The 24,856-nt window shown below is 44.2% G+C and overlaps 6 protein-coding genes across 14 annotated transcripts; 4 read left to right on the forward strand and 2 right to left on the reverse strand.

Moving 5' to 3' along the window:
* Positions 1–343: 343 nt before the first annotated feature.
* On the forward strand, positions 344–8,368 carry LOC118517697. Its single transcript, XM_036064121.1, has 8 exons — positions 344–824; positions 2,473–2,687; positions 4,553–4,619; positions 4,694–4,761; positions 4,829–5,898; positions 6,013–6,095; positions 6,165–6,248; positions 6,325–8,368. The coding sequence occupies exons 1-8, from the start codon at positions 773–775 to the stop codon at positions 6,495–6,497; spliced, it is 1,812 nt and encodes a 603-aa protein (XP_035920014.1). The 5' UTR covers positions 344–772; the 3' UTR covers positions 6,498–8,368.
* Positions 8,369–8,714: 346 nt separating this feature from the next.
* LOC118517698 (COP9 signalosome complex subunit 9) lies at positions 8,715–9,506 on the reverse strand. Its single transcript, XM_036064122.1, has 3 exons — positions 9,341–9,506; positions 9,195–9,267; positions 8,715–9,114 (listed from the first exon to the last, which is right to left on the reverse strand). Exons 1-3 carry the CDS (start codon positions 9,407–9,409, stop codon positions 9,071–9,073), a joined length of 186 nt encoding a protein of 61 aa, XP_035920015.1. The 5' UTR covers positions 9,410–9,506; the 3' UTR covers positions 8,715–9,070.
* A 2,215-nt stretch (positions 9,507–11,721) lies between these two features.
* Positions 11,722–15,179, forward strand: LOC118517701 (ATP-dependent RNA helicase DDX42). Its single transcript, XM_036064132.1, has 5 exons — positions 11,722–12,185; positions 12,251–12,335; positions 12,399–12,571; positions 12,648–14,527; positions 14,623–15,179. Exons 1-4 carry the CDS (start codon positions 11,908–11,910, stop codon positions 14,494–14,496), a joined length of 2,385 nt encoding a protein of 794 aa, XP_035920025.1. The 5' UTR covers positions 11,722–11,907; the 3' UTR covers positions 14,497–14,527; positions 14,623–15,179.
* On the forward strand, positions 15,052–16,915 carry LOC118517703 (histone PARylation factor 1-like). Of its 4 annotated transcripts, none has more exons than XM_036064136.1 (5): positions 15,052–15,240; positions 15,313–15,385; positions 15,455–16,148; positions 16,219–16,714; positions 16,780–16,915. In XM_036064136.1, exons 2-5 carry the CDS (start codon positions 15,370–15,372, stop codon positions 16,834–16,836), a joined length of 1,263 nt encoding a protein of 420 aa, XP_035920029.1. In that variant the 5' UTR covers positions 15,052–15,240; positions 15,313–15,369; the 3' UTR covers positions 16,837–16,915. The 4 variants fall into 4 exon arrangements, with proteins under 4 accessions (XP_035920029.1, XP_035920027.1, XP_035920030.1 ...); XM_036064137.1 differs by having other exon boundaries at positions 15,091–15,232; XM_036064134.1 differs by having other exon boundaries at positions 15,062–15,240; positions 15,313–16,148.
* A 345-nt stretch (positions 16,916–17,260) lies between these two features.
* LOC118517702 (GPN-loop GTPase 1) lies at positions 17,261–19,136 on the forward strand. Its single transcript, XM_036064133.1, has 4 exons — positions 17,261–17,726; positions 17,807–18,401; positions 18,473–18,699; positions 19,004–19,136. The coding sequence occupies exons 1-4, from the start codon at positions 17,276–17,278 to the stop codon at positions 19,096–19,098; spliced, it is 1,368 nt and encodes a 455-aa protein (XP_035920026.1). The 5' UTR covers positions 17,261–17,275; the 3' UTR covers positions 19,099–19,136.
* On the reverse strand, positions 18,914–24,484 carry LOC118517700 (nardilysin-like). 6 transcript variants are annotated; one of them, XM_036064125.1, is made up of 11 exons: positions 23,385–23,576; positions 22,973–23,213; positions 22,470–22,875; positions 21,816–22,400; positions 21,664–21,749; positions 21,129–21,595; positions 20,912–21,039; positions 20,705–20,841; positions 20,348–20,632; positions 20,058–20,277; positions 18,914–19,983 (listed from the first exon to the last, which is right to left on the reverse strand). In XM_036064125.1, exons 1-11 carry the CDS (start codon positions 23,413–23,415, stop codon positions 19,162–19,164), a joined length of 3,408 nt encoding a protein of 1,135 aa, XP_035920018.1. In that variant the 5' UTR covers positions 23,416–23,576; the 3' UTR covers positions 18,914–19,161. The 6 variants fall into 6 exon arrangements, with proteins under 6 accessions (XP_035920018.1, XP_035920021.1, XP_035920019.1 ...); XM_036064128.1 differs by lacking the exon at positions 23,385–23,576 and adding an exon at positions 24,261–24,484 and having other exon boundaries at positions 18,927–19,983; XM_036064126.1 differs by lacking the exon at positions 23,385–23,576 and adding an exon at positions 23,924–24,091 and having other exon boundaries at positions 18,927–19,983.
* Between the last annotated feature and the right edge of the window lie 372 nt (positions 24,485–24,856).

Consider the following 24,856-nt stretch of genomic DNA (forward strand, 5'->3'; position numbering starts at 1 on the left):
GAGGGCATCAATAATTTCAGGGCAAAATCCGCGATTGTATACACCTTGAACACTTGTCATTTACGAACAATCGATATGTCAAAGCAGCTTTGGTGTCGTTTATAGTGTGTAATCACGCTCTCACTTAATATGTCCTTTTCCTTCAAACTTTTATGTTTTAAACTATTATTTATTTATTACTAAGGAACAGTAGCTTCAATTCCATTGCCTTCTTACACATAAGCGGAAAATTCTGTAGTTTAGATTATAGCAATGTTTCGATGCATTTCGTGAGATTGAATGTCATTTTGATTTCTTCGCCAATGCTCAGCGCTCCCACTGTTGCCAAAGCGAGGATGAAACATCGAAACTGAAAACCCGCCGAACTCGGTGCTTCTGGCATCGTTGTGCGGACATTTTTGCATAAGGAGGTGGTTTTTTGTCAGGTTCTGGAGTGCCGAATTCCTCGCGAATCACAACGTAAATTGCACCAAACGATTGCCGAAAGCGTCCTCTTTCTACTAGTGCAAAAATAACAATAATCGTGTGCGGCTCCGGCTGGCTAGACGGCGAAGAAAACTGACCCGCTTAGCTTGTAGCGCGACTGTGGCGAATCGCCATTTTGAAGTGTGGTGTTCATCGTTGTTGAGGCGCATATTTTAACAAGGAAAAATTTCCCAACACCTAGCGTTTATCAGTGAACTCTGCGATATTATTACATATACTATACGGCTTACCGAAATTTAGCCGACCGTAGTAGGTCTGGACCCCAAGAATTCGGGCGCAGTGCACGATGGCTCAGCAGACGAAACCGGTTAATTTTTTGTTGCAGGATGCAAAACCAGGTATGTATTGCAATCATATTATCATTCGTATCGGTATGTTCCTCTCACGCGAAGCGGCGCATTTTTCATAGATCAGACGGATTTGTTTTGATAAATGTGCTCAGCGTAATCAGGAATATGTTAAAGGGCATTTCGCGTCCTCTAGCAGACCAGCGCAACCCCCTACACGGGAAGCGGCTGTGTGTACACGAAACCGATGAAAACTCTTTGCTCAATTTAAGTCCCAATGTCCTTGAACTTATGCCGCTGTAATCAAAGTTTGGCATAGATGGAGTTTGGAGAAAAACAAATGCCTTCGTAATGAGCATTCGTGGGACAAAGAAATTTTATCTCTGCTGAATGGTTTATCAATAGCGATAATTTCCATCATCCTTGTTAATGCAGTGGCTCATGATGTCTATTATTTACAAACATCGGCAATGGTGTATCTAGAATGGCGGCCCATTCGAATGGGGGAACTTTTTGGCTATTTTTGGATGTTGTTATTACATTGCAACATCCCCCAACTTGTCCACGTAAACATCGACTTTTTATAAGAACAAAGATAAGAATCGATAATCGAATCAATCAGCCGTGCGTGCCTTCAGTGCTGATGTTTGGTGCAAGCATAAAGATATAGCATTTTTAACTAAACAATAATAAACACACTTATGGTTTGCGTTGTTTTAAGATCCAACAATAACATCAGAAAACGAATATAATACACAAGGGATCCTAAACATAAACAGGAAAACAAAACATGTTTTGATAAGTACGCTGGTTAAAATACCTTATCAGGTAAGGGTACAGTGTAGTATGCAAAAAGACGGAAAATGATGTTCTGTTGCAAAAAGAAGGAAAACAATGAAATGCTGACTCACAATAAGCTGACAACAATCTGGAGTGGAAAATGTTCATAAATTTTTCATGTCATGGATATTTTTTTCTAATCGTTTATTTATAAAGGCTTTGGATCTTTGAGACCTCATTCGCCTCTTTCATGAATTTTTGTGGCTTGCTTAAAAGTATATGCAAAACGTGCTTTTATTCATAAAGAAGATCGGTCTGGCCGGTTTGCTGTACGCAAAACGATTGTATATAACACTTTTGTCTTTTACTAGTCTTGCTTCGTTCAACTCTTATTTGGGATATTTTTTTATATTTTGTTTGACTAAAAGCAAAGCATCACGTCTGATCGACAATGGTTAGTACATTTAACTAACCTTATTTTTTTAATGCCGATAAACAAGTTTGTTATTTCGGTTCACAAATCATTTAGCGGAATTAATGAATGTTGAAAATTCACAAGGAAACATTTTATAAATAAACTTGCTTAGGTATAAGGTATTATTAGAGGAACTGCTTGAATTTCATTTGGATTCATACACATTTACATTTATGAATACACCATAGCGTATATATATTGTTAATCTAAGAACTATAAAGTATTAGTTTGCTATGCAAAACACACACATATATCAATCATTAATCATATCATTATCAATGATGAAAGATACACGGGCTCGCAGGAAATGGTCACCTTTGCTAGACCATACCATAACTGTTCCGGCCGTATCTGTGTGGCTGATCGTTCCTTCGATTCCGATTGCACAATTAATGTTTTTTTGTTTGTTTTTATTTCCCTTTTCCTCTACATTTTATCTTTCAGGTCAAACGCAAATTTTTCATGTACTAAACACAACAACAGGTGCGCGTACCCCGTTACCTGCCGGAGTAACCACGATGAAAACCATCGTTACAAAGGATCTAAACATCGGAGGCATGGCAAATCATGGACAGGATGCAGTAGGCATCACTTCCGACAGTGTCGGAATAGTAGGAGCCGTGGGCACCACCAACACTGCATCCGTAGTTGGGAGCCAGGTGAGCTACTAATTACTAATTTCGTTCTATTCAAACTCATGGAATTTGTTTTGCATAAAATATAAATTTAGAACTGTGTGAATTGGGGTATTGTTTAGCTTGAATTGTGCACACTCTGCCCATATTGTTATATGGGTATATGTTTTATCACAGGCCCAGCAAGTCGATTATGAAAAGGCCATAGCACTCTGAATTGTGATAGTCTCTTCGATTGCCCTAAGCGATGAAGTAAGCAAGCTCTAATCTCGCCACCATAATAGTAAGCATAATGCTAATTTTGTTGTTGTTGCTGTTATGGTGCAGTCTCTCGATCTTGTTAGATAATTCTATGCGTTGTCAGGGATTATAAAAAATCATGCAACAGATAAGGTTGCAATGACAATACGGTATCAGTCCGTCATCATTAATTAATAATAGATAAGGTTGCAACACTGAATCGATCGACATTCGTACAAGATGAAAATTTCATCAGTTCCGCATCATTTACTGGTAGTCAACATTAGTGCTAAATCAACATAATTAACTAAGAGAAGTGAAATTTAGATGAAAAAGCCAGATCATGGATTTAATCTGCAGCAAGAGTTTCTAACGAGTTTCTTATCCACTGAGTCGAAAGCAAAAGCTATATCCAGCTGTATACGTAGAGCCGGTCATTAGAAATTTCCTCCTATGTTTCCATTATGTGTCCTGCTAACTGGACAGTTTTAGCGGCCCAATCTATAAAAAAAAACTCATTGGCAGAATTTAACTCTCAATGAAGGTTTCATAAAATCAGCTGTATGACTGGAAGGCATTTCCTTCTCCCACCTTTAAAGAGCACCGTATCCTGGTTGCACCTTAAGCACTGAATAAGTTAATCGTGTGATTTTTTGCTATGGAAACACTCTTAGGGTCTGGTGGATGAGAAAGAAGCGGCGACGGTCTTTCACACGCCAAAACTAAGTATAAAATCCCTTCCAAACCGTTTCCTCGTACGCAAGGCTAACAATGCAGCTTGTTTGGCTTGGTGGGGCAGCTCGATAGTATCGGCGACAGCTGCGTCGGTCTTTACACGGCTGGACCGGGATTCAAATCCGATACGGTCCGTCCTTCCGTAGTGAAGCCACTGACTATCAGGATCACGCGTGGTATCAATAAGTCTAGTAAGATGGTCTAGTATAGATGGCCAGCATGACCAGGTTAGCAGGTCGTTTGGCAAAGAAGAAAAAAAAACGTACGGTTTGGTCCAAGGCCTTTAAAGGTTGTAGAGCCAAGAAAGGAAACAGTAAGGATATACAAACTAAATTTTGTTAAATTCACCTGATTGTTCACTCGATGAACCATCTTACGCATGATGTGTTTGACAAAGAGGAAGAAGAACAGCGTTCTGTGAAACTTGAAACTTGGATCCAAGAGTTAGAGCATGTGTTTTTTTTTTTTTTTGTCATAAAGCATGGCCTGGCCGTGCTTGCTCAAACCTACACTGCCCAAAAAGAGTTACAATTCACATCGGATTTTGAGACATTGCCTTCTCGAAACCGTGAAAGGGCACCTTATCCCGGGTGAGCTCGGCCGAGGAAAGCATATGTTTAAATGGTGACAAGATGAACGTTGTTGTGAAAATCTCGCTCGTTATGTCTGAGACAAACCGGCCGGTCCGTATGACGATCATTATGAATGGGTGGTTGACGGTGTTCGAGAAGAATATCCCCAGCTGCGACCGATAAAATGTGTTGGTCAAGCCTCTATCAGAGGCCGCTGATCACAGCTGATAGTGGTACTTTAGTAAATTCGAGCGAATGTGTATTCATCAAAAGTAGTTTCATTTAAATTGTCCCGTATGGTTTTGCCTAATGCATCTATTATTCAACATGAATTACTTACAGAGCTTCACAATGCCGATGGTGCGTAAACTCTCACCAGGTCAAAAAATAATCCCCATTGCCAAGCACAGTAAGTTGTCACTCCTTTTTGCTGTCGTGGCCAACCAACATGAACTAATGATTGCGTTTTCCATCTCTCGACAGAACTGTTTCTTCCTACATCAGCCGCTAATAAGAACGTCAATGGAAAAGTTGTTATTGCTCCCAAATTGGTAAGCGAGTTAACAACACAGTACTAGCAAACGGTTTCTCTATAATGTTCTCTGTTTATCGTTCCAGTACAAGGTTATCTCGACGACTTCACCGCATTCCGTCAGCAGAAATTTAACCTTTTCTCCTCCTGCTGCTGCTGCTGCTGCTAACAATTCTACCGGGGCGTCCGTTACAGCGAACAGTGTAGCGTTTGCTAAAACGTTGGGTATCGCCACCGGGAGCAATGCAATTCCGTCGACTTCTGTAATGACGAAACCACCGTCATTGGCATTGCCCGCCACTAATACAGCAGCAGGCAACACCGTCCGGTTTAATGCCAACAGCAGTAAAGCACCTTCCCACGCCGTAAACAGCTCCCCCCACAACACACACAGCGAGATAGTGCCGATCGGAAATAAAGACATCGCCAACGGCGGTGCTGTCACGAAAAGCTACAGTGAAAGCGGCAACAACGATTGCTCATCCTTCGCACAGGTGTCCGGCGCATCGACACTACCGACAGCGAAAACGCTGCAATCGAACCACAGCAATAAGGAACATTCTCAACAGCAGCAGCAGCTGCATTCGTACAGCAAAAAGACACCCTCGAGCCAGATCCATACGCCGGCATCCCGTCGCCAGAAGACGGATAAAGCGGGCCGCGGTCTTCGACACTTTTCGATGAAGGTTTGCGAAAAGGTGAAAGCCAAAGGCACCACCACCTACAACGAAGTGGCCAACGAGCTGGTCGCGGAGGAAACACAAAACCATCATCCGGGTGTGGATCCGGCCACTTACGATCAGAAAAACATTCGACGGCGTGTGTACGACGCGCTGAACGTGCTGATGGCCATGAAAATCATTTCCAAGGAAAAGAAGGAAATCCGTTGGCACGGTCTGCCGACCAGCAACACCTTGCACGAGTGCGAGGAACTGGAGAAGGAAAATGAGAAAGCCCGCCGCCGGATCGAGGTGAAACAGCAGCAGCTGCTCGATCTGGTGCAGCAGCACGTGGCGCTCAAGTCGCTGATTGCGCGGAACAAATCGAACGAGGAGCGCGGTTTGGTGCCCAACCCGAGTTCTGCCGTGCAGCTGCCATTCATTATTGTAAATACCGACCGAAAAAACAACATCAACTGCAACATTTCGAATGACAAGTAAGTTCGCGTATGGTGAAGTATGCTATTTTCGGTGCAATTAATTTCTGTTTGTATTTTCTCTCTTTTCTCTCTCTCTCTCTCTCTCTCTCTCTTTCTCTTTCTCTTTCGTAGATCTGAATATTCGTTCAAGTTCGACGATTCGTTCGAAATTCACGACGACGTGCAAATTTTGAAACGCATTGGATTATCATTAGGCATGTACCTCACATATCACTTACCGTGTGGACTGTATAAAACTTAACGATCGTTAATTTCGCTTACAGGATTGGAGAAGGGACAGTACTCAGAAGCGGAGCTGAAAAAGATAAAATCCATGGTTCCAAAATCGGTAGAAAAGTATATCGATGGTAAGGTTGCCATTTTATATGCTTTATAATTGTTTACTAATGGTGGGATCGGTTTTTCTGTTTCGGTTCCGTGCAGCTTACGGTCTCGGGTTCGAGCACGACGATATGGATGACTGGGAAATGAGTTCGCTGTACAACGGGCAGGACAATGACGACAGTTTATCGACGCAGGATATGCTCGGCTTCAACGATACCACGAACGATATGCTAGACGATGACATGAAGTTCGAGGATGACGAGGACGACTAAAGTTTCGTTTCGCCTGGGAACTTATGCTGCATCCCGTTCAACTTTTTCATTAACGTTTAATGCACGAATATACTACTGACATGAATAAGCCTAAGGTAGCGCTTCATCTTGGCTAGAGTTTTGTGGAACATTGGCAAAAAAAACCCCTATCGATTATCGTTTTCTGTTGCTACACGATTAGTACATACCTTCGAAGGACATCATTAACAGTGCGTTGCATAGGTATACATTTACTTATTTGATAAGTTTGCAGAATATTTGTATGCACAAGCGGTGCATGTGCATAATGGTCACACACACATACAGTACTTGATTGATTATAACGTCGGTCGGATAAACAAAGGTTTGTTCCACTTTGTTTGTGTATTTTGGTTAACCACTTCGGGGCACAAAAAAAAGGTGCAGATTGAGAACATATTAGTGTCATTCAGTTAAGTAAGCATTACATTTACACCACCGCCACCGTTGTTCTGTTGTGTGTTACGCCATTTGCGAACGAGCTACGCTTGTCGTGGAAAGTATTCTGCCGCTAGACGACGTGTGGGTGTTGTGCGCATTATTTAGATAGCCATTTTACGAATGCACCATAAAGTACAGAAAACAACTGTCTCACAATAAATAACGTACGGGGACGTTACTTTGCTTTGACTACCAGACCCCACACCACACCAGGGCGAAGGCGATGTTTCCATCATAGCGCCAACGCGCGCTTATGTGTGACCATCCATCCATCATCTGATCTATTTAGTTGTTTTAGTTAGTTTTTTGTTTGTTTTGATTCATTTTAAAATTGTACGTAAAACACTGTTGTACAACGTTAGCTTTCTAAACTTAGTGCGTCTCCTTTTAACTTGTGTTTCAATTTTGAATCTGATTCGATTTTTATACTTCGCTTTACTTATTTCGTTGAAGTGCGTGCAGGACAGCGTCGCTCGATTGTAAATGTTATGGAAGGTAAATTTCCATTTCACGTTGTTTTTTTCTCTCTTTTGTGGTAAAATACACATGCAAGGTCCGTTTTATTTCTAAGACTACAATTTTGTTGTTTTTTCTTTCGTCTTCTGTAAGCTAAAGTTTAACTATGCAATTGGATTTTTTGTTGCTTTAATTAATTTTACTAAAGTAGAAAAACGCTCGCTCGAAACATGCAACGTACAATATCAATCTACAACCATCTGCAACATAGAAATACTTTTGGCAAAGGTTACGAGAACACGCCATAACTTTTGATTTAATTTCGCAGTTGCATATGCATCATCCACCCCATTTTAAATAACATTGTGGTTGTCTTTCAAAGCAATTAACTACAATGAAATCCGCTTACCTACCTGAGCCACTTCACTTATCCCAGGATCATTGCACATGGCAAGCTTATTGTTAGCATCCGTTTTGTTTGTTTTAAACAGGCTTTTATGCCGCGGCGCCTGTTGCAATCAGTGTACTTGCAACGTTCACGAATTGTGCGTAAAATTAATATAAACATACAACTCGAAATTAGCAAAAGAACACTGCATCCCTAGGAGACTAGTGGTTGCAGTACAACGATTTAAGCGTAAATGTTTGTACACAGCAAATGCAAACCAACGGTAGTAATAAAAGTAGTAGTAGTGTGGTTCTACGCAGCCCGTACAAAATAAAAAAATAATGGATGAGGATCATCCTCTCGACGACGGTGTCCCCATTAGGTAGCAAAACTTGTAAAGTTTCGCTATAGGTGTAAATGAAGAAAGTAATGGATTTTGATTTTGTAGGCACGATGCCTGCAGCATTAATATCGTACAGCGCTAAGTTTACATCATCCGGAATGTACTGATTCGTTTAAAAGGAAGATAATCAAAAAAATAAATCATGTCTATCATATTCTTAACCAAGTTTAAGTCGGTTGTACTGTTTAATACAACTTGTACACTGTCTTCCCATTTTGTTCGAGCAGCGCACATCAACTACCTTTTGGATTTAATTACTATGGTCAAGCTTCTGGCAATAGAAATGTGTGGCAGGTTCTCATAACATAGGTGTAATGTGAGACATAAAGCAGGGACGGCCTGGCCTTATTGCTAGAAATAAATTAGTTACCAAACAATTAAATTTGGGCCATTCGCTCCGTTACGCTTTTTGTGACGGTATGCTTAGTAACGAAAGGGAAGCGATATGATAATGTGACAATTATTATAATGCCCAAGCTTATCACTTTCATCTAATTCCTTAAAAGATATATTTGGTTTAATTACGACAGAACTCAGTTTATTCCTTCAATTTATGTTCTTATCCATATTGCTGGCCATTTTATATGCTTAGTTTAGAATGAAAAATGTAAGAGTTTGCTGGATTATCCACAAACGCCCATCACGCCCTCCACACACCACCCCCCATCCAGTTTACAGGACCCATAGTCGGTAGGGATTGTTACAGATAAAGAAGCACATTAGCTCACGAAAAGGATGTTATTCAATACCGTCATCAATATCGAACGTGTGAAACGAATCTTGAGAAACTGTCGACTTTTTTACACAATTCGTCGTGTTTACGCCGTTTCAATGGGAGGTTCCGTAGGGCTCCATGCTCCAAACCATCTACATCTGTGCCTCCTCGTCTTCGTCAAACAAATCTTCAAACTCTGTGTAAAATATTAAAAAGCATTCAAATTTAAATAAAAAACGCGCACAGCTTGGTGGCAGGTTTGGGTAATAATCTTACCATTGAAAAAATCAGCATGCACATCCTTCTCGTTCGCCGCTAGATCCATCAGCAATCCTGATGATCCCCCTGCCTAGCGATGAAGGAACGTGTATTACACTATTACTTTAGCACCAATGGCGATGGTAAAACAATTCCGCAAATACCTCTTCCAGGTCCATAAATGGGCCAGGGCCCTCCGGAAACATTTCGTCGGCAACAACTATCGGCTTCATGCTGTTATTGTTGTACTGCGACTGTACACAATCTTTGCTGACAAGCAAGCGCTGCGAAGGAAATCAGCTGTGCGTGCTTTTCGTACTCCCGCTCAAGGTGTATGTATTTAGAAGGTGGATTTTTATCGATTTGACAGGGCGACATTTTAGTCGAGTTATGTCAGAGTTTGTTTACAAAAACATATGGTATGGGCAACAAACATGAACAAACAGCCTCGATTCTCAATCCCTTGAGCAATTTCGCTAATTTATGGGTCATCTTCGCATATCAAATGTTGTTCCACAGAAGTTTGACGATATTTGGTTGCATTTTTCGTCAAAAAATCTCAAGCGATACCACCACCGGCGCCTCCTCCGACGCTGCCATCACTCTTCTCAATACCCTTCCCCCAAGGTGTATGTATTTAGAAGGTGGATTTTTATCGATTTGACAGGGCGACATTTTAGTCGAGTTATGTCAGAGTTTGTTTACAAAAACATATGGTATGGGGCTACCAACATGAACAAACAGCCTCGATTCTCAGTCCTTTGAGCAATTTCGCTAATTTATGGGTCATCTTCGCATATTAGGTGTTGTCCCACAGAAGATTGACGATATTTGGTTGCATTTTTCGTCAAAAAATCACAAGCGATAACACCACCGGCGCCTCCTCCGACGCTGCCATCACTCTTCTCAATACCCTTCCCCTCGATCACCACGGAACTGTTATGTCAGGTCGAGAAATGTCAATTTGCTCTAAACAACTCTACCTTCTATATCTACATACCTTGCCCTTCCCCTCGATCACCACGGAACTGTTATGTCAGGTCGAGAAATGTCAATTTGCTCTAAACAACTCTACCTTCTATATCTACATACCTTGCTCCCGCTTGGCCAACAAGCCCGCCGTCAAACGTTGTTGATACTTCCCAATTAACATGTTGGAAGTTTCAACCAAGGTCTATAGAAGATGGATTTTCAGTAAAAACCCGTCGCATCCCCATTCGACTCATGTTGGCTTTATTAAATTGTTATTTATTCAGCCTACTTGAAAAATTTGATTGTAGTGAGAGGAGATCATTAATTCGTGGTTTAACCAGCGTTACCCTATTCCATCACCCCATTATTCGGGTGAGAGCTTAGAGAGACTTCCCCGGTGACAAAATCATCATCCTTTCTCGCTTTGATAGGTTTACTTGTTACTTAGGTAGAGCGAGAAAGCATTACGATTTTGTTACCAGGGTATTTTGAACCGATGTTTAAGCTCTACCACAAGACTGAATTTATTTTCGCTCAGTTTTAACAAAACATTGATTATGGTCGAATTTTGCCCTTTGCGTGAAATATTTTACTTTGTGTAACGTCCGGATGAATGTTACCCATTGTGTACATACGAATAGGCCTTTGTCAACCGAATGACAACGAAACTGACCATTCTTTCGCGCATTCTCTTCCAGTTCGGACCGAACAGAAATCTTCCGTCTCCTAAAAATGCACCATAATTCCTTTCCGAAAGCCTTCCGTGGATGTAAATCCGTTGTAATAACCGTCAGCAATCCGATTATTACATTTGCATTTTGTTCATATCGTTTCAATTTTCTTTCGGGCACTGTTCATCCCTACATCCTTTTACATTCCATTCTTCCTTTTTCAGGTTTCTTGATAAAAGACTCGAGAAAGCCCCCCCTGACAATATTCGTTAGGTAATGTAGTATTTACACCTGAATGTATGCAATCTGCAGTATACGTTGCGAAAGCTTCACAGTGTGCTTTCAGTGTGGTCAAAAATGGTTGAATAAAGACGAATGAAATATTGCTTATTATTCGATTAAATCCCCCTCCCTCTATCCTGACCATTTATATTGGCTTACAGGAGCTACGTAATAACTTTTGGTCGCGCTAGGAGTGACCAATCAGGCTTACAACATACACGGTCTTCCCGGACAGTAACGGAACATTGGTTCGATGGATACTTGTTAACGGGCATAGATATTCAGAAAAGCAGGAAAAATAGCATAACATAACATAACATTTCAAATCACTTCTTACAATGTAGTCCAGCTGTCCAGTAACATTATTAGGGAACAATGCACAATGTTTACATGAAACGAGTTATTGCCATACAAAAATCCCACTGTGCAATAAAAATGACAGGCCACAGTACTGCACACAAAATATTCTAGGGGGAGTGCTTCTCGAGTCTTTTACCGGTTTCTTTCCCTCTTCCTTTTCATCTCTTCCGCCTGGTATACACACATTTTGCTAACTGGGTAATTGCGTTGCTAGGGGCACCATTCGGCATTTGTCAAATTGTTGCTATACATCCTGTCAAAACATCAACCACAGCGTGATAGTCCAACCTTTCCTGTTTATTGCTCGGGTGAAAAAGCTCAATTTATAGTTTACCATCGATTTTCCTACCGTAGGTGTTGTTTTGTCGTGAATAGGTCCGATAGCTTGTGAAAAATAACCAGAAACCACTGAACGACAGCCAACCAAGCGAAACCCTGCGCCCAGAATGAATCGAAATCGCGGAAACTTCAGCTTTCAGATGCGTCGCAATCGATCAATACAGCCACAGCATAACGCAAAGGACCAAAGCCGCAGCTACTCCCTGAATGCGGTTCCCCCACCTAGTTCGTTATGCGTCAGAGCGTCGGGAGTACCTCCGCCGAAATCCTTCAATCAGGGTTCGGGCATTTCCAAGCATGGCTACCATACCATAGAGTCAATGCATCAGTTTTCCAATCCCTCGCAATATTCGGTTGGCAAACGCCGCGGCAGAACGGAAGACGAGTAAGCAGTCCCTGTGTGAAGCTAGGTATATTTTCGGGCTATGCTATATCGTTTGCATTCTTCAGATATTTCGACGAGGAGGACGAACCTGCCGGGCAGCATTTAGAATACATACCAGCGCCGGGTTCTCCATCGGCAGACGATACAGCTGTAAGTGGCTAAGTTGCAACACTAAATATGGTTGGGTTTAACTTGTACACTTTATCATCACAGCCAAAGGCCAATAATTCATCCGACGATGAGGAAGATCCGCTAGATGCGTTTATGGCTGGCATCGAAGAACAGGTGAAGATAGAGAACATGAAAATTCCACAGTCGCAAGTGGATCCTAAAAAAGGCACTCGCGGCGACATTGACGATGAAGATGACGAGGAAAGCTACTACCGGTAAATACAGTTGGTGCTCAACAAATAACAGTTGGTAAACATTCCAATCGATTAATGTTAATCTCTCTCCTTAAAGATACATGCAGGAGAATCCGCACGCCGGCCTAATGGAGGAAGGTTCTGATGCTGAGCTGGAGTACGACGAGGATGGTAATCCAGTGCCACCACCAAGACGCCGGGAAATTGATCCCCTTCCGGCTATCGATCATTCGGAGATTGAATATTTGAAGTTTGAGAAAAACTTCTACATCCCCCACGAGGATATTGTCAATCTGTCGCACGCGAAAGTACAGGAACTTCGTCAGACGCTGGGTGTTAAAGTAAGCGGCCCAATGCCACCACATCCCGTCACCAGTTTTGCCCACTTTGGATTTGACGAATCGCTGATGAAAGCGATCCGCAAGTCGGAGTACAGCACACCGACACCGATACAGGCCCAGGCGATTCCGGCCGCGCTAAGTGGCCGTGACATTATCGGTATCGCCAAAACGGGTAGCGGTAAAACGGCCGCTTTTCTGTGGCCAATGCTGGTGCACATCATGGATCAGCGTGAGCTAGGGCCAGGCGATGGTCCGATCGGGTTGATTTTGGCGCCGACCCGCGAGTTGTCACTGCAAATCTACAGCGAGGCTAAGCGCTTCGGAAAGGTGTACAACATAAGCATCTGCTGCTGCTACGGCGGAGGCTCGAAATGGGAGCAGAGTAAGGCGCTCGAGCAGGGTGCGGAAATAGTGGTCGCTACGCCGGGTCGCATGATCGATATGGTGAAGATCAAAGCGACCAACCTGCAGCGAGTAACTTATCTGGTGCTGGACGAAGCGGACAAAATGTTCAACATGGGGTTCGAACCGCAGGTGCGCTCAATCTGCAACCACATTCGCCCGGACCGGCAGACACTGTTGTTCAGTGCGACTTTCAAGAAGCGTGTGGAAAAACTGGCCCGCGACGTTCTCACCGATCCGGTGCGCATCATTCATGGTGACCTGGGAGAAGCCAACTCGGATGTAACGCAACACATCGTTATTCTGCCGAACGTGCCGAGCAAATGGAACTGGCTGCTAACCAATCTGGTGCAGATACTGTCCGAGGGAAGCGTACTGATCTTCGTCACGAAAAAGGCCGACGCTGAACAGGTGGCCAACAACTTGCGGCTCAAGGAGAACGATGTCGTGCTGCTGCACGGCGATATGGACCAGTCGGAGCGAAACTCGGTCATCACTCGATTTAAGCGTAGAGACGTAGACATCATGGTGGCTACGGATGTAGCAGCTCGTGGTCTCGACATTCCCCACATCCGCACCGTGGTCAATTACGATATTGCACGCGACATCGACACGCATACGCATCGCATTGGGCGTACGGGACGTGCTGGGGAGAAGGGTACGGCCTACACGTTGATCACCGACAAGGATAAAGAGTTTTCCGGCCATCTGGTGCGCAATCTGGAGGGTGCCAACCAGGAAGTGCCAGAAGATTTAATGAAGCTTGCCATGCAAAGCTCTTGGTTCCGAAACAGCCGTTTCAAGCAGACGAATAAGGGCAAAAACTTGAATGTCGGTGGAGCGGGGCTAGGATTTCGCCAGCGAGCAGTTCACCGAGGGCCGATGAGCCGTCCACTGAATGCTGCCACCTCACCGGATGAAGCCGAACCGTCCGAACCAGCGGCCGGTTCGTCGAAGGGTCCGGCCACCGATCGTTTGTCTGCCATGCGGGAAACTTTCCGCGCACACTACAACGCACAGTTTAAAGCGTCCAGCGATAGAACGTGGGAAAAGACAGTGCCGGAGGGAGGCGTTTTCGTTAAGCCAACAGTATCACGATCTGAAGCGACGGCAGGCGAGCCCGAGACTTACGAGCAAGCGGGAAACGAACCGTCCCAAGATAATGACATGATTCCTCGGAAGAAGAAAAGCAGATGGAACTAGAACACGCCGACACCCCAATGTTTCGAGTTCGGTGAGGTTTCAGTTAGGGGGGGGGGGGCCCGTACAGAAGTGTCTGTAATTATGGATAGCAATTTAATTATGGAATAAATTGTCTTTTACTTTTAGAAGCTAGAACCACAGGTTTTGTGTTGCTAAGCGATTCCAGGCGAGAAAGTCCAGTCTCTGAAGATAGCAAAGAAGCTAAACATAGTGTAGCTTCAGGAGGAGCCGTCACCCGGCAGGATGTTTTCTTCAAAGGAGCTCCCAGATGGCGCCTCTGTTTCATCAAAGCTTTTAGTTGTGACAAGAACCATTCGACAACTTCTAGCAGGGACACAGCTTGATCGATTTATGTTTGCCAAAATCTGAATAATAATATGATTCTCAGTCGGCTTACAGTGAACATTATCAATTAAACGTCCTTTTATAAAATGAAGCCGTTTCCCAGTAGCAAAAGACTCAACCCATATCACAAGTGATTTCAGCCACACGCGTAACCGCAATATTAAAAGAGCAATCAAATGTCAAACGCAACTGTTAACATCGAAGGAGCCTATAATGAACCGACCTTTGTGTTTGTGCGCTGGAACGCTGCATGAAGCTGCTGCGTCTTCTATGCACACGAATATTCAAGTGTTAACAATAAAGTGCTTGCCGGCTAAGCTGTACAGTTAATAAACTCATATAACCAAGAGGATATATTTTATTTCAACGGGTCGTCCACTTTGCCTTTGAGGTAGTTCTGTAAGTTGCAGAATGCGGCCCGCGAGATTTCTAAAACAAGCAAGCTCACATTTTTGGCCCTATCTCCCGTAGTTTCGGAAAAGCGTACCAAACCGAACCGAGACACTAAACTCTGGCCAAAAAGTAGAAATGGATAAACCAGATTGTAAGTATGGCGCCAGTTGCTATCAAAAGAATCCCGCTCACAAGGAGAAATACGCACATCCGGTAAAAGCTACAACAGATGCGCCAACGGCAGAAGCGTCGGTTCTGCCGGACGATGGCACGATCAACAAGCGAGCTGGAGCAAACATCGAACAGGAGCTGGAGGACATTAAACGATGCAAACGTCCTCCGACGCCAGAGAGGGATGAGGATAATACTGAGGCAGCAGACGCTGGTTCCGAGTATCATGGCATGTCGCGTCAACGCTACACCCTGCCAACGGTTCCGATGAGCGTGGGAATGATGAGCGATCTGTACGATCCACAGATCGAATATTCCAAGCAGGCCGAGTACAAGGAGCTGTGTGAAGATCCGAGAAAATTCATCAAACACAAGTTTCTTGTCGAAATGGCACCGTGTTTCGACAGCTTGTGGGAGTTCTGCACAGCACAAGGGGCGAAGGCAAACACCAAGCCGGAAGATGTATTTTTGCCGTTTGGACTGCTGCTGGTGGGACCGTACGATGCACTGGCTGGAAAGTTTAAGGATGTAAAAATTCACGAACCAGGCGACTATCTACGTCACTGGCGTTTCTACTTCGATCCGCCAGAGTTTCAAACGGTATTCATTCAGAAGGGAACGGGTATGCACTACGGATACTGGAGAGACAGCCCGGACGATGTGGATGGTTTGGTGGCTTGCAACGACGTGAAAAAGGGTTGTGAGTTTAAAATAGTTGGCGAAAACTTGTTCGATGGTCTCCTGTAAGTGTGTAGCGACTACAGATGCGGTCGATGTCGGTGTACTGTAACTTGCAAATATTCTTCCCTTCAGGCACTATTTGGAAAACGTCGTAACTGTAACTCCATTCAACAAAAGCAAAATATTGGACATGAAAAAGCAAATCAATGATTGGGCGCAGCAAAAAGGCATCCGCCTGAAAGCTAGCGACAAGCAACAGGCTCGCAACAAACTCGTCGTTTGTAAAACTTTCCACAAGGTTGGGCTGGTTGTACCTTACGACAGAAAGCAAGATGTAGGGTATAGGCCACTGCTTGAGAGTGACGCCAAACTGCGCAGAATTCTTTCCAAGTTTGACAAACTTGATCGATCGGCGAACATGGACCAATATCAGGAGGCAATGAAAGAGCTGCAGCCCATAATAACGGCCGCCAACCTGGCAGTGGACGAATGTGACTTCGGAACGATGCTTGAACTTGCGCTGGATTTGTTCTGCTCGGGTGCGAAAAGTTTGACCGAAGTGATGAAGCCTCTCTTTTTTACCGGCTACTCCATGGCTAAGCGTCCACAGTACATAGCCATCATTAAGGTAGGTGTTTAAGCCGCTATATAGCCGTTTGTTTAAAGCGTTAACAATCTCATTTACTCTTACAGTCCCATTTGGATAAGCGTTCGGAGGGAATTTGTTTGGATCTGCTGGCGAACAATTAAGTAATGTGTAATGAAGACTTTTCTTCCAATTGCCTCGTACCGATGTCCCTGGAGGCTTAATTAAATTTAAAACAGTTAATTTTGTTTGGTTTTTTTTTCATTCTGCTATCTGGCGACACGATAACTTCGTGTAATATCACATTTATACAGACGGCGACTCTCATCTAAAAAGGAACACCAACTTTACGACCTACTGAACGTGCAACGTGATTAAGAGCACACTGTGTAGAACTGACTATCCCAGTGCTGTCTTCCTTCACTTAAATAACGTTCTAAAAGCGAAATACAAACCCGTGCACCGTGCAATTCTCGCAAAGCCGGCGCGCGTATAATGGTCTATAGCTTGTAACAGACTAAATCTTGGCTATTAGGACTGCATTTGGATGCAGCGTTAAATTATGGGCACATATTCAAAGTAGCTCAAGATTGCTATGCGGAGATGGGCCAAGGTCGTAGAGAAAATTGCGGATCCAACTGTCATTCTACTACCGGTATGTACCAACCTTGTCGTTCATCGAATGGTCCATCTGTTAAAACCAATTGTGTAACAACCTTAGCCCAACAAGAAGCGGTTTGTTTACAGCAAATCACGCGTGATCAGCAAACTGTTCTGGAACCGAACACATCTAACATCATCAAACCAATTGAATCAGACCCTGGAAAGATGGAAACAACGGAGCCAAGCGCGGCACCGGCTTCCGCAGGTACTTCCGCAGGAAAAACGGCTCCGAAAAAGGGGCCTGTCTGCATCATCGTGCTCGGAATGGCTGGCTCAGGCAAAACCACTTTCGTGCGGAAGTTAGCCCAACACCGGCATGCGAACGGTTCCTTGCCGTACTTGATTAATCTGGATCCTGCGTGCCACGAAACACCGTATCCAGTAAATATTGGTAAAGCGAATCGTTCTATTTGTCTGCCTTCATCCCATTATTTCCGATTACTGATTGGCTTGCCCGTGCCTAACTTTCAGATATACGCGATACGGTGAAATATAAAGAGGTAATGAAACGCTACAATCTAGGACCGAACGGTGGAATCGTGACGGCACTGAACTTGTTTTCCACCAAATTTGGCAAAGTAATCGAGCTGATAGAAAAGGCGAAGGAAACGCACGAATACTGCGTCATCGATACGCCGGGACAGATCGAAGTATTCACCTGGTCGGCATCAGGCACCATCATTACCGAAGCATTGGCCACCGCCTTCCCGACCGTCATAGTGTACGTGATGGACATCGTTCGTTCCACTAGCCCAACCACCTTCATGTCCAACATGTTGTACGCCTGCTCCATCCTGTACAAAGCACGTTTACCGTTTGTTATTGTGATGAACAAAATCGACATTCAAGAACACACATTTGCGGTGCAATGGATGCAAGACTTTGAAGCGTTCCAGGAAGCACTGGCAAACGAAACTGCCTACGTGAGCAATCTGACTCGAACGATGTCGCTGACGCTGGACGAGTTTTACCGCAACTTAAAAACTTGCGGCGTTTCGTCAACCACCGGAATTGGATTCGAACAATTCTTCATGCTGCTCAATGAAGCAGTGCAAGAGTACGAAAGGTAAATGTAGCTGCCCGACTCCATTTTTACACTTTTTAAAGCATGCTCATCGTTTTTTTTTCTGCTTACAGTGATTACAAACAGGAGTACGATAAACTGCGAGAAGAGAAAGCCAACAAAAAGCGCACTGAGGAACAATCAACAAAATCAGTCAGCGATATGGGTGAGGAAGTTCCGCTTGGCAATGAGAGTGACATCGTTACGGATCGCAACGATCCCATCTATCTAAAGCATCCAGCAAACGAAAGTTCCGATGACGATGAAGGACACGAAGGCGATGGTTCGGTAGTGGCCGTGGGTAAGTGTATACATTATAGCTTCCTGTAAAACGTATTTCCAAACATTAGTGCATGTTTGTACCGAGGAATTTTCCAGAATTTTTGATGTTATTTTTTTTTTGAGCATTCTAAGTAATCCGTTGGCAAGTTATTTTTGTGTATAAAATTATTGTTGCTATAGCAACTTGTAGTTTTGCAGCATTGCCCCCTATCAAATCCAACAGTTTAATTCCATTAACAATCAGCATTTTTTTTTTATCAATTCCTCTTTATTTATGTTTCTGTGTTTCAATATATTTCTTTATCTCTTTACACACCTCATAGGTGACGACGAAGCGGAGGAGATCAATTTTAACAATTTCATCCAACAACACCGTCGACAGCAAGCCGAAAAGCAACAAAAACAAAGTACCAAATAAAGCCACAACGCGAGATGGTATGATGAAGGATCACCGCACGCACTCATTTTGTTGGACTGCTTTTCAATTCGCAGCATTAAAATCAATTTTAACCATTGAGAGCACTTTTAGCTGCGCTGCAAAGGTCGCGATATCATCGATATGCTGCTTGTTGCTATCCAACTCCGTTTGCGGCGGAACGTACTTTAGGCGGAAACTCGTACCATCATATGCATCCTGCTGCTTGCTGGCGGTTGGTGGTAATGTGGCGTTGGCTTCCACTGTTTTCTCATCGTTCCCAATAACCTGTACGCAAAGTTTTCTTCTGCTGGCGGAATCCAACACCAGGCGATGAAACAGCTGCGAAACATCCGATTTGGAGAGCTTTTCGATTTGCTCAACCTCGAGCTTGTTGCGGTTGAAAATGTACTCCTCGGTGGTGATTTCACCCCAATGGCGCGAAGCTTCATTCTTCAGCTCCGTATCGACGACCTGCTTGCGGTGCTTTAACGATGTTTTCACCAACTCAAAATCTTTGTCCGTCATGTCCTGCAGTACCTGCCAGAAATGCTGATTGAATAGCTCAATCCGTTCATCGATGTGATGGTAGCTGAACTTGTTTTCCTGTGAGTGTACCGTTATCGAAAATCCCAATATGCCGGCGTTGTCGCGCAGCGTAGTGGACACATCGTAGCCCAGCTGCTCTTTCGTGCGCAGCACATCAAACAATGGTTCCTCCAGTAGTGAAACTAGCAGCTCTAAGGATGCGTGCAGGAATGGTGTCACCGGGCCTGCTTGATAGAACGTGGTAGTTACACTGTTCACATCCTGCTCCCGGAAATTGGAAATTCGCAGATAGTAATCCCCGATAGGAATCTCGCGCGTTTTCGGTTCAATGCTTTTAAGCTGTAACATAACAAAAAAAAAATTTAGCACCATGAAAGAAGAAGCTTGACGTAGCATTTTCGAATAATGCTTACATCTTGTATCGGTGATCCGTTAAGATTGCTTAACACTTTGTGCATCACTTGTTGGGCCACTTCTTTGCACAGATTGCCTTGAACCAGGGCTTGGATTTTGAAACCACTGAACAAAGCTTTTCCAAAGTGGCGCACATCGTCGGCAGTGAAGTTTTTTATGTACTCGAACTTTTCCAACGTTGTCCAGTGGTTTAATTGCACTAGCTTGAGACGAAAATCTCTGTAAGGGTGGTGCAGGGTGTTGGCAAATTAGACGGACGTTCCTTAGCGCCATACACACTACTACTTGCCTGTTTAGCTTATTCGGCTTCATCAGATCGTTGAAGTATGCCTTCTCCAGCTTTACCTTGATCACATCAAACACGCTCTCGCTAAACATCTCCGAGAATCGACCCATCATGGCCGAAATCTCGTCCGCTACGATGGGCAATTTTTCATTGTACCCCTCAACTTTCAGCACCAGCCCTTTCTCAGCGGCATACAGTTCGTACGTTAGTCCCGCCACTTCCGCGGGGTACAGTTCTTCCGCCAGTTGAAATCGCACCATCGATATAAAGAACCCGGCCAACGCTGAGCTATGGAATGGTGTAAGCAAAAGCGGGATAATTAAATCCAGGATCAAGCAGGAGGACTGTTGCATTCCTTACCTCCTCGGATCGTTGAACGGCAATGGGGAAATAATGTAAAAATACATTAACGCTAACGGAAGTCGGAACGTGGTATCTTGCCGGAACCACAATTCACACATGTCATTGTCCAGAAGCTTTTCCGGGTACGGTGGAATCTGGAACATTCATATGATGCAGAATGTTATAGACATTTTCAAATCTAATTTCCCCTAACCTATGCCATACCTCAAGCCCATCGTCTTCATCCGCTAGAATGGTGAAGTTGGTTGAAATGTACTGATTTTTTTCCTGAAGCCGTATTTCTGGCATAGGTTCAGCCGTTTCCCACAACCGCTGCCACTCCGCTGGAACATCTTTTACCCGCACGAACGATAAGCACAAAACAAAGAGACTATTAATAGCTTGCATGCGGCTATAGTTAGCTTATCGTTTGACGCCATACCCAATTCGACGTATTCCGTTCCGAACCAAGTTTCCGTGCGGTTGTACGTAACGTTTCGGAACGGTTTGGTGGACGATATCATAAGATTAAACCGTGGCTCATTCAAGTTGTTTATGACCGTCCATATTTCCGCTGGGTCATACTTGAAGTACAGTTCCGACCCGGTGATTATGTGCTCCGGCGGGTAGTACCGCATGTTAATGACTAGCTCTTCCACGTTGTCACTAGCTTCCTTTTCCTTGCGGTACCGGAAGGAGGTCGCTTCGAGGTCTTGCAGCTCTTTGAAAATGCGTTCGACCGGTCCTTCGCGCTTTAGCAAGCGAACAAACGCGTAGACGGCCCTTAATATTTCCTCCACATTTTCCAAACCCTGATCGGTCATCGTTATCGATACGGTGTAGAGGGTGTAAAGAGAATTCTTCTCAAACCCATTGCTGGCACCCGTGTGCACATCTAGCGCTAATGACCTAAGAAGTGAGCGCAGAAATGAACTGTAGAGAATTATGTTCGAAATCAAAGCTTTTTGTGTGCTTACTTCTTGCGTAGGTAGCTAGTTAAACTGTTTTTCCCCTCGTAGCCCATAACGTACGCCAGGTAATCAATTGCCTTTACGTGGTAATCCTGCGAAATGGAAAGCAGCACATGAATGCAAAAGCACACCCACAACCTATCGCTGCCTTTACCTACCCGCACACAGGGCGGCAGACACCACGTAATGTCAAGCTGGCAAACATCCGAAATTGGCTTCACAACGTACAGTTTGTTGTAGTACTCGGATCGGAAGGCGTTTGTTTCGTTGAACCGTGATGACAAATTGTCCGCCGGCAGCCAGTTGGACGGGATGGCGGAAAAATACTTCACCGTCAGTGCCTCCAGCTCGTCCAGGCTCATGCGCGCCTGCACAGCAAAATGCATACGATGGGCCGAATAGTGACGGCGCTGAAAGTTGTGCAGCTCCGAGTACAGCTCATCGTCGGTAATGTTTTTCTTCAGCGTTTCTAAGTTGCCCCACGAGAACAGGCTAATCGGATGATCGTCGCGACCGAGTGATGCGACCAGCTGCTCACGCGCTGACGAAAATCGATTTTTGTTCGTTTGAAATTCACTCTCCACTGCATCACGTTCCCGGCAAACGGAATCGCGCAGCATCAGTGGTTCGGTGAACAGGCTGGCAAAACGGTCCAACGCCCCTTCTAGATGGGCTTCGTCAATCTCGAAGTAGAAAGTGGTTTCTTCCAAATCCGTTACCGCATTGTCGAAGCCGCCACATTTCTGCAAATAGTGGACAATGCGAAATTGGTGGTGGTGACCTATGATGATTACATCGGACCCCAAACTTACACTGATGTACGAATCGTATTCATTTTCGCGGGGATACTTTTTGCTGCCCATGAAAATCATATGTTCCAAAAAGTGCGCCAGACCTTGTATGTTACGGGGATCGTTGAACGAACCAACACCAACGCACAGAGCTGCGGCAGCCAGTTTTTCGCCCTCGGTCTCATCCATAATTATTGATTCATTAGCACTATTGCTGCCCTCATCGTCAGATGCAGTACCGAAACTCGTTTCACTGTGTGAACGTTCATCATCGTCCGGCTCATTCGTTTCTTCAGCGTCGGATGATGCAGAACTACTGGCGGTGTGGCGGAGCCCGTTCTCTCCATCCTTCTGCGGCGGAGCTGTCGTTTGGCTCGTTGGATCGGCAATCAATAGTGCATGCAAACCGTTCGCTAGCAGTATAGACCTATGAATTAAACAAACAAAACCATCGATGTTGAGGGGGTGCCATGGTAATCGATCTAGTAGTCATCACGTCAATCAAACGTGCCTGTTGAGATTACCTGTACTGCTTACGGTCGGAAAATGATGTTTCTGGTGATGGCAGGTGGGTTACGGGCGGACGAGTACTTCCCTCCTGATGGCTGGCGGAACTTTCGCGCGCAGACATTTTGCTCGGTGCACTAGCTAGAACTTGTTCAGTGTCCAATGCTGGTCGTTTGCGAGTCATTAACGATCCTCGTGGATTACGGCAGGCTGCACGTGCGATTAATAAACTAACAGCTACAAACATCAACATATGATCTGTGGAGGTGGAAAAAATAAGGCCAAAGGAAAAGGAGATGTTAAAATGATTGACTTTCCACAGAGACCACTTTCTCTCTCTCTCTCTCTCTTTATGTGTCCTTCTACACTGCGATCTTCACTGCCGATTTAAAGATTCTGTACTATCTGTATTGGTACGTAAATTCGCACATTTTTTACAAAACCACATCCGACGAACCATCGTATGGATAATCCCTTGCTGAAGAGGGAAACTCACGCACGAGACTTGTTTCTTTTCTCGCTTGCTGTACTGTGGTGAACCGGCCCAGTGCGTTTGCTAACCAGTTATGATCGGTTTCTGCACTGCTGGTATACTGTATCTAACCGCTACTATCTCTCGGACGTCACAACAGTTGTTTGTTAGTTCATGGAACGCAACTACTACGCACGTTCTCCCATTATGGCGTGTTGTCCAGCTTTGTTTCCGTCGGTACTTTTACTTTGCGCTGCAACACGGGTGAAAGATATCTTCGCACTTTGTTACATACTGGCGTTTGCTGCCCATGCTTAGTTTTACTTTGAAATGGCCATCTCACTTAAAGCTGTAATCTGCTATTGCAGGAGTTATCGCGAAACGCAAACAGTACATATTGCAGCTGGATGAATAGCATGCCAAATAATGCGTGGAGGCATGTATTTCGGTTGTTTGTAGCTAAGCTTTGCTTTAAAACATAATAATGGTTTCGAACTTTTGGCACTCATTTTGCTGCCGTCGCGTCAGTCCCTCTTTCGCCCATTTAGCTCCAATCGATCGGACACAATCACTTTTCGGAGAGTGCTCCGGTGGCTGGTGGTGCTTTTGAGCTACGGTTTAGGCAGCTGCTCTGCACGATCCTACACTGCTACGTTATCAGGTGGTGAAATTTATTACTAATTTGACAACCATTCATCTATCCATCGATTAATAACGCATGTACACAAAGCTCCCCGTTTTCCCTCGCCAATCGCCCTCACCCCGCCCATTGCCAACATGTGTAATGTGCAGACGCCCGGCTTTGTGTGGCTTTGCTGTAAGTGAGCACTTACCCTTAACGACCCCGTTTTCTTTACAACTCCTCTGCGGTTATGCACAATCGGTTCGTTTACTGGTTTGCATGTCCGTAAGCACTGCACTGCCAAGAGCAGTGCAAGCAATAAGTATAGCTAAAAGTAAAAGCGATTTACTACCGGAACGCTGTAATATGCTAAGCAAAAACACATGTTATTGCGATCGACACACACGCGTGTTGTTCTATTATGACAGCATCATTCAGTCAAGCTCAATGTTTATGTTTTTGCTTTATCCCATTCCTGACAACCAAAAAATACCCCTACTCGTCATGACAACCAAACTACCCTACTTTGAATTCAAATAAGTGTATGGACCGCGTGTTTCACAATTCGTATCCGTTTTTTTAATTTCGTAAAGCGCTACAATTACTCATAGACTAAATGCAGTGCAAACGAATCGCTTTCCCGATTTTCCCGCCAGTTTTGTTGTTGGAGAAATTGCGTTTTATATAACTTTCGCAGTACACGCACATGTTACAGTACAGTGCTTACGGGGAACACTGCCTGTTCTTTTTTTTTGATTCTACGATATTACTTTTACCAAATCTCCAAATCGATTTGGTTTTATTTCT

The sequence above is a fragment of the Anopheles stephensi genome, chromosome 2 (assembly GCF_013141755.1).
Source record: "Anopheles stephensi strain Indian chromosome 2, UCI_ANSTEP_V1.0, whole genome shotgun sequence".
In the NCBI taxonomy this organism is placed as follows: Eukaryota; Metazoa; Arthropoda; class Insecta; order Diptera; family Culicidae; genus Anopheles; species Anopheles stephensi.